This window comes from Pseudophryne corroboree, chromosome 1, assembly GCF_028390025.1.
Source record: "Pseudophryne corroboree isolate aPseCor3 chromosome 1, aPseCor3.hap2, whole genome shotgun sequence".
Classification (NCBI taxonomy): domain Eukaryota; kingdom Metazoa; phylum Chordata; class Amphibia; order Anura; family Myobatrachidae; genus Pseudophryne; species Pseudophryne corroboree.
The window spans coordinates 1210967282-1210976575 of NC_086444.1; the positions used below are offsets into that span (position 1 = coordinate 1210967282).

At 50.5% G+C, this 9294-nt stretch overlaps 1 protein-coding gene across 1 annotated transcript; it reads left to right on the plus strand.

Moving 5' to 3' along the window:
* Positions 1-6413: 6413 nt before the first annotated feature.
* On the plus strand, positions 6414-7382 carry LOC135022587 (vomeronasal type-1 receptor 96-like). The gene has a single exon (XM_063953330.1). The coding sequence runs from the start codon at positions 6414-6416 to the stop codon at positions 7380-7382; it is 969 nt and encodes a 322-aa protein (XP_063809400.1).
* The last annotated feature ends 1912 nt before the right edge of the window (positions 7383-9294 follow it).

The window sequence follows — 9294 nt, forward strand, 5'->3', positions numbered from 1 at the left end:
CCAGTGAGCAATAGTCTGCTTAGAAGCAGGAGCACCCAGCTTGTTGGGTGCATGCAGGATAAACAGCGAGTCAGTCTTTCTGACTCTAGCCGTCCTGGAAACATAGATTTTCAGGGCCCGGACTACGTCCAGCAACTTGGAAGCCTCCAAGTCCCGAGTAGCCGCAGGCACCACAATAGGTTGGTTCAAATGAAACGCTGATACCACCTTAGGGAGAAATTGGGGACGAGTCCTCAATTCTGCCCTGTCCACATGGAAGATCAGATAGGGGCTTTTACAGGACAAAGCCGCCAATTCTGACACCCGCCTAGCCGACGCCAAGGCCAAAAGCATGACCACTTTCCACGTGAGATATTTCAACTCCACGGTCTGAAGTGGCTCAAACCAATGTGATTTTAGGAAATCCAACACAACGTTGAGATCCCAAGGTGCCACTGGGGGCACAAAAGGGGGCTGAATATGCAGCACTCCCTTAACAAACGTCTGAACTTCAGGCAGTGAAGCCAGTTCTTTTGAAAGAAAATAGACAGGGTCGAAATCTGGACTTTAATGGATCCCAATTTTAGGCCCATAGTCACTCCTGACTGTAGGAAGTGCAGAAATCGACCCAGCTGAAATTCTTCTGTTGGGGCCTTCATAGCCTCACACCAAGCAACATATTTTTGCCATATGCGGTGATAATGTTTTGCTGTCACATCCTTCCTAGCTTTTATCAGCGTAGGAATGACTTCAACCGGAATGCCCTTTTTCATTAGGATCCGGCGTTCAACCGCCATGCCGTCAAACGCAGCCGCGGTAAGTCTTGGAACAGACAAGGCCCCTGCTGTAGCAGGTCCTGTCTGAGAGGCAGAGGCCAAGGGTCCTCTGAGATAATTTCTTGTAGTTCCGGGTACCAAGTCCTTCTTGGCCAATCCGGAACGATGAGTACAGTTCTTACTCCTCTCTTTCTTATTATCCTCAGTACCTTTGGTATGAGAGGAAGAGGAGGGAACACATAAACCGACTGGTACACCTACGGTGTCACTAGAGCGTCCACAGCTATCGCCTGAGGGTCCCTTGACCTGGCGCAATATCTTTTTAGCTTTTTGTTGAGGCGGGACGCCATCATGTCCACCTGTGGCCTTTCCCAACGATTTACAATCAGCTGGAAGACTTCTGGATGAAGTCCCCACTCTCCCGGGTGGAAGTCGTGCCTGCTGAGGAAGTCTGCTTCCCAGTTGTCCACTCCCGGAATGAACACTGCTGACAGTGCTATCACGTGATTTTCCACCCATCAGAGAATCCTTGTGGCTTCTGCCATCGCCATCCTGCTTCTTGTGCCGCCCTGTCGGTTTACATGGGCGACCGCCATGATGTTGTCTGACTGAATCAGCACCGGCTGGTTTTGAAGCAGGGGTCTTGCCTGACTTAGGGCATTGTAAATGGCCCTTAGTTCCAGAATATTTATGTGTAGGGAAGCTTCCTGACTCGACCATTGTCCTTGGAAGTTTCTTCCCTGAGTGACTGCCCCCCCAACCTCGGAGGCTTGCATCCGTGGTCACCAGGACCCAGTCCTGTATGCCGAATCTGCGGCCCTCGAGTAGATGAGCACTCTGCAGCCACCACAGCAGAGACACCCTGGCCCTCGGGGACAGGGTGATCAGCCGATGCATCTGAAGATGCGATCCGGACCATTTGTCTAACAGATCCCACTGAAAGATCCGTGCATGGAATCTGCCGAATGGAATTGCCTCGTAAGAAGCTACCATCTTTCCCAGGACTCGCGTGCAGTGATGCACCAACACCTGTTTCGGTTTGAGGAGGTCTCTGACCAGAGATGACAACTCCTTGGCCTTCTCCTCCGGGAGAAACACCTTCTTCTGTTCTGTGTCCAGGATCATACCCAGGAACAGCAGACGCGTCGTAGGAACCAGCTGCGACTTCGGGATATTCAGAATCCAGCCGTGCTGTTGTAGCACCTTCTGGGATAGTGCTACTCCGACCAACAATTGCTCCCTGGACCTCGCCTTTATAAGGAGATCGTCCTGTACCACAAAACGGAGGTACACCTGGTGAGGTGGGTAAATGGCGACATGTAGGTAAGCATCCTTGATGTCCAGCGATACCATGTAATCCCCCTCTTCCAGGCTTGCAATAACCGCCCTGAGCGATTCCATTTTGAACTTGAACTTCCTTATATAAGTGTTCAAGGATTTCAAATTTAGAATGGGCCTCACCGAACCGTCTGGTTTCGGTATCACAAACATTGTGGAATAGTAACCCCGTCCCTGTTGAAGGAGGGGAACTTTTATTATCACCTGCTGGAGGTACAGCTTGTGAATTGCCGCCAGTACTACCTCCCTGTCCTGGGGAGTAGCTGGCAAGGCTGATTTGAGGTAACGGCGAGGGGGAGACGTCTCGAATTCCAGCTTGTATCCCTGAGATACCACTTGTAGAACCCAGAGATCCAACTGTGAGCGAACCCACCGGTCGCTGAAGTTCCGGAGACGGGCCCCCACCGCACCTGGCTCCACATGTGGAGCCCCAGCGTCATGCGGTGGACTTAATGGAAGCAGGGGAGGATTTTTGTTCTTGGGAACTGGCTGTATGGTGCAGCTTTTTCCCTCTACCCCTGCCTCTGGGCAGAAAAGGACGCGCCTTTAACCCGCTTGCCTTTCTGGGGCCGAAAGGACTGTACCTGATAATACGGTGCTTTCTTAGGCTGTGAGGGGACCTGAGGTAAAAATGTCGACTTCCCAGCTGTTGCTGTGGAAACGAGGTCCAAGAGACCATCCCCAAACAATTCCTCACCCTTGTAAGGCAAAACCTCCATGTGCCTTTTAGAATCCGCATCACCTGTCCACTGCCGAGTCCATAATACTCTCCTGGCAGAAATGGACATTGCATTAATTCTAGATGCCAGCCGGCAAATATCCCTCTGTGCATCTCTCATATATAAGACTACGTCTTTAATATGCTCTATGGTTAGCAAAATCGTATCCCTGTCGAGGGTATCAATATTTTCTGACAGGGTATCGGACCAAGCTGCTGCAGCACTACACATCCATGCTGAAGCAATTGCAGGTCTCAGTATAGTACCTGAGTGTGTATATACAGACTTCAGGATAGCCTCCTACTTTCTATCCGCAGGTTCCTTTAAGGCGTCCGTATCCTGAGACGGCAGTGCCACCTTTTTTGACAAGCGTGTGAGCGCCTTATCCACCCTCGGGGATGTCTCCCAACGTACCCTGTCCTCTGGCGGGAAAGGGTATGCCATCAGTAACTTTTTAGAAATCACTAGTTTCTTATCGGGGGAAGCCCACGCTTCTTCACACACTTCATTCAACTCATCTGATGGGGGAAAAACGACTGGTTAATGTCAGAAATGTGCAACACATTTTTCATTGCCGTAATCATGCAACGGATGGCTCTAGTGGAATGTACATTTGTCTCGTCCTCGTCGACACTGGAGTCAGACTCTGTGTCGACATCTGTGTCTGCCATCTGAGGTAGCGGGCGTTTTTGAGCCCCTGATGGCCTTTGAGACGCCTGGGCAGGCACTGGCTGAGAAGCCGGCTGTCCCACAGCTGTTATGTCATCGAACCTTTTATGCAAGGAGTTGACACTGTCGTGTAAAACCTTCCGCAGGGGGTGACATCACATTTATCGGCACCTGCTCTGCCTCCACATAAGCCTCCTCATCAAACATGTCGACACAGCCGTACCGACACACCGCACACACACAGGGAATGCTCTGACTGAGGACAGGACCCCACTAAGTCCTTTGGGGAGACAGAGAGAGAGTATGCCAGCACACACCACAGCGCTATATAATCAGGGATTTACACTAACACAAAGTGATTTTTCCCTATAGCTGCTTTACAATACAGTTTTTGCACCTACATTTAGTGCCCCCCCTCTCTTTTTTACCCTTTGAGCCTGGAAACTGCAGGGGAGAGCCTGGGGAGCTGTCTTCCAGCGGAGCTGTGAAGAGGAAATGGCGCCAGTGTGCTGAGGGAGATAGCCCCGCCCCCTTCTCGGCGGACTTCTCCCGCTCTTATATTTCTATTATGGCGGGGGATTTTTGCACATATATAGTTTATTAGACTATATTATGTGCTGTTCGCCAAGTAAGGTACTCTAATTGCAGCCCAGGGCGCCCCCCCCCCCCCCCCCAGCGCCCTGCACCCATCAGTGACCGGAGTATGTGGTGTGCATAGGGAGCAATGGCGCACAGCTGCAGTGCTGTGCGCTACCTTAATGAAGACCGGAGTCTTCAGCCGCCGATTTCCAGGATGTTCTTCTTGCTTCTGGCTCTGCAAGGGGGACGGCGGCGCGGCTCCGGGACCGGACGGTCGAGGCTGGGCCTGTGTTCGATCCCTCTGGAGCTAATGGTGTCCAGTAGCCTAGAATCCCAAGCTAGCTGCAAGCAGGTAGGTTCGCTTCTCTCCCCTAAGTCCCTCGTAGCAGTGAGTCTGTTGCCATCAGATCTCACTGAAAATAAAAAACCTAACAAATACTTTCTTTACTAGAAGCTCAGGAGAGCCCCTAGTGTGCAACCAGCTCGAGCCGGGCACAGATTCTAACTGAGGTCTGGAGGAGGGGCATAGAGGGAGGAGCCAGTGCACACCAGATATAGGGGGTCATTCCGAGTTGTTCGCTCGCAAGCTGCTTTTAGCAGCTTTGCACACGCTAAGCCGCCGCCTACTGGGAGTGATTCTTAGCTTATCAAAATTGCGAACGAAAGATTCGCAATATTGCGAAAAGACATCTCTGTGCAGTTTCTGAGTAGCTCGAGACTTACTCTGCCAGTGCGATCAGTTCAGTGCTTGTCGTTCCTGGTTTGACGTCACAAACACACCCAGCGTTCGCCCAGACACTCCCCCGTTTCTCCAGCCACTCCCGCGTTTTTCCCAGAAACCGTAGCGTTTTTTCGCACACACCCATAAAACGGCCAGTTTCCGCCCAGAAACACCCATTTCCTGTCAATCACACTCCGATCACCAGAACGAAGAAAAAACCTCGTAATGCCGTGAGTAAAAAACCTAACTGCATAGCAAATTTACTTGGCGCAGTCGCACTGTGGACATTGCGCATGCGCATTAGCGACTAATCGCTCCGTTGCGAGAAAAAAATAACGAGCGAACAACTCGGAATGACCCCCATAGTACCTAATCTTTCTTTAAAGAGTGCCCAGTCTCCTGCGGAGCCCGTCTATTGCCCATGGTCCTTACGGAGTACCCAGCATCCACTGGGACGTCAGAGAAATACAGGTTCTCAAACTCGGTCCTCAGGACCCCACACAGTTCATGTTTTCCAGGTCTCCTCACAGGACCACAAGTGAAAAAATTAGCTCCACCTGTGGATATTTTAAAATGTGTCAGTGAGCAATGAGTAAAATCAGATGATAGCAACTGTATAATTCAAATGCTGAAGCCAGGTGGTAAGCACCATGGGGGTCATTCCGAGTTGATCGCTCGCTATCAGTTTTTAGCAGTCGTGCATATGCTATGGCACCGCCCACTGGGAGTGTATTTTAGCTTAGCAGAAGTGCGAACGAATGTATCGCAGAGCGGCTACAAAGTTTTTTTGTGCAGTTTGAGAGTAGATCAAAACCTACTCAGCGATTGCGATGACTTCAGACTGTTCAGTTCTGGATTTGACATCACAAACCCGCCCAGCGTTCGCCCAGCCACGCCTGCGTTTTTCCTGGCACGCCTGCGTTTCTCCGCACACTCCCTGAAAACGGTCAGTTGCCACCCAGAAACGCCCACTTCATGTCAATCACTCTGCGGCAACCAGTGCGACTGAAATGCGTCGCTAGACCCTGTGCAAAACGACATCGTTTGTTGTGCTCGTACGTCGCGCGTGCACATTGTGCCGCATACACATGCGCAGAACTGCCGTTTTTTAGCCTGATCGCTGCACTGCGAACAAATGCAGCTAGTGATCAACTCGGAATGACCACCCATGTCCCAATAATAGGACGTTCTAAGTGTAAGGGTTTTTGTTTAAATTTGTGATATTTGATAATGCCTACATTAAAGAAAAATGATTTTGCTGTAATAATAAGTCATCCATGCGTTTCTCAATAATTTGCCAAGCGTGTTTATAAATGTTGAGTCCTGTAGAGCATTATGGAAACGTCTTCTTGATTGACATTTTACAGCGCAAGCACACAGCTGTCATTAATCCCTTACTGCCATGCAGGACATGTAAGCTATCTCACTGGAAATAAACGCTACCATGGTGATCCACGATAAAGGCATCACACCTTCTGCTTCCCAGCAGAGGACACCTCATACGGGATGAAACTATCCAGCTGCAGCAGAACTTGCCCAGAAGCAGACGGTGAGAGTATGAGCAACGTGCGTCGGCCAGAGATGTAAGGTGGGCAGGAGATACTGGGGAAGGAGAACGTTGGATACCAAATTATGCTATTAACTGCCCCAGATATTTTTTCTCTTACTATTTATTTTGCTGCTCTTTTTGGAACTGTTGCAAACTTGGTCCTCATCTTCGCCTTTGTCAGCAACGCCATCAGAAACAAGGTGTTGCAGCCTCTGGACAAAATCATCGTCAACATGGCAGTGGTCAACCTTCTGCTGTGTTTCTACAAGGAGATCCCTGGACTGCTCGTGTTCTTCAACGCCAAAGTGTTTGGAACTACAGGCTGCAGGATCCTCCTCTATTTCTATCACACCCTCAGGCTGGTCAGCATCTGGTCTGTGGAGAACCTGAGTTTCCTCCACCTCATTAAGATAAGGAGACCTGGACATTGCTGGTCGAAGTTCATCCACCGGCACCAAGCGCAGTATGTCAGCTGGTCGCTTGCTGGCTGCTGGGCCTTCAGCATCACTTTCCATATACCGTACCTGCTGTACAAAGACTCGGAGGCTCATAATAGGAGTAACATGATGATGACAAGCACCAACTGCATTGGACCATCCCAAAGTGTAATTGTGAGAGTCATTACTTATGCCACGGTGAGCGTGGACTTCTTGGTGATAGTACTGGTGGTTCTCTTAAATGGGTTTACAATAGACCTGCTCATTAGGCACCGGAGACAAGTCCGGGACACACTGACCATCAAACGGGGCTGGAACAAGCACACAGCTCAGGCTACCAAGATACTGCTGTCTCTCCTCCTTCTCTACGTTATCTGTTGGATCTCCAGTGATGTGGTGTGGATAGCTATAGTCTCTGGGCTTATGGGAGACGATTACGACGGGGACATGCTCTCGGCTCTTTATGGCATCCTGTCCTCTGTATACTACTCGGTCAGCTCATGCATTATGGTGTTCGGGTACAGACAAGTGAAGGATTATTTAGCTGAGGCTGCAAGTCGCTGCCACTTAAGACGAACACCAACAACTGTACAGAGGATGCAACAATTGCAATAACATACATGCACAGTGTCAGTTTTATCATACATCATCATTTTTTTATATGCTATTAAATGTGGATTTTTTAAAACCTTTTTCTTGCTGCAAATGTAAGTCCGTCTTTAGACACATTGGGGGTAATTCAGACCTGATCGTAGCAGCAACCAGAGCCGTAACTACGTGTGTGCCAAGGGGGCTTGGCACACAGCGCAGTTGCCCTGGGGGCGCACGGCCAGCGGCATGTAATGAGTCAAATTGACTCATTACATGCCGCCTCTAAGTCTCTGCGCCGCGCGCCGCGCTGTGAAGCTAGAAGACATCAGCGCCGGAGGCAGCGGAGAAGGAGGAGGGAGGGGGAGCAGGGAGCCGCAGCAGCGCTATGTTATTGGTAGTAAGCGCCGCTGCAGCATCCCCCTCTCCTTCCGTATTGGCTGCCCGGCAGCCAATACAGAAGGAGAGGGGGATGCTGCAGCGGCGCTTACTACCAATAACATAGCGCTGCTGCGGCTCCCTGCTCCCCCTCCCTCCTCCTCCTTCTCATCTCACTGCCTGCACCGAGGGAGCAGCACGAGGAGCCTGTCAGCGGGGAGAAGGTAAGTATATTCCCCCCCCCCCCCCCCTCTCTCTCTCTCTGGGCCAGATGTACTAAGCTTGAAAAGTGATAAATATCACTGTGATAAAGCACCAGCCAATCGGCTCCTAACTGTCATTTTTCAAACACAGCCGGTGACATGGCAGTTAGGAGCCAATTGGCTGGTACTTAATCACAGTGATATTTATCACTTTTCAGGCTTGGTACATCTCCCCCTCTCTCTCTCTCTCTCTCTGTCTCTCTCTGTCTCTCTCTGTCTCTCTCTGTATCTCTCTCTCTCTCTCTGTCTCTCTCTCGGACACCGCCTGCCGCAATGTGTAAAAAATGGGACTGGCTGCCGCAATGTGTAAAATGGGACTGGCTGCCGCAATGTGTAAAAAATGGGGACTGGCTGCCACAATGTGTAAAATGGGGTCCTGGCTGCCGCAATGTGTAAAATGGGGTCCTGGCTGCCGCAATGTGTAAAAAGGGTCTATCTGCCGCAATGTGTAAAAAGGGGGACTGGCTGCCGTAATGTGTAAAAAGGGGGACTGGCTGCCGCAATGTGTATAAAGGGGGACACCGTCTGCCGTAATGTGTAAAAACGGGGACGCTGTCTGCTGTAATTGTAAAAAAGGGACGCTGTCTGCCGCAATGTGTAAAAAGAAGGACCGGCTGCCGCAATGTGTTAAAAGGGAGACTGGCTGCTGTAATGTGTAAAAAGGGGGACTGGCTGCCGCAATGTGTAAAAAGGGTCTATCTGCCGCAATGTGTAAAAAGGGGGACTGGCTGCCGCAATGTGTAAAATGGGACTGGCTGCCACAATGTGTAAAAAATGGGACTGGCTGCCGCAATGTGTAAAAAATGGGACTGGCTGCCGCAATGTGTAAAATGGGACTGGCTGCCACAATGTGTAAAAAATGGGACTGGCTGCCGCAATGTGTAAAAAATGGGACTGGCTGCCGCAATGTGTAAAAAATGGGACTGGCTGCCGCAATGTGTAAAAAAGGGGGATGGCTGCCGCAATGTGTAAAATGGGACTGGCTGCCGCAATGTGTAAAAAATTGGGACTGGCTGCCGCAATGTGTAAAATGGGGTCCTGGCTGCCGCAATGTGTAAAATGGGGCTGGCTGCCGCAATGTGTAAAATGGGACTGGCTGCCGCAATGTGTAAAAAGGGTCTATCTGCCGCAATGTGTAAAAAGGGGGACTGGCTGCCGTAATGTGTAAAAAGGGGGACTGGCTGCCGCAATGTGTATAAAGGGGGACACCGTCTGCCGTAATGTGTAAAAACGGGGACGCTGTCTGCTGTAATTGTAAAAAAGGGACGCTGTCTGCCGCAATGTGTAAAAAGAAGGAC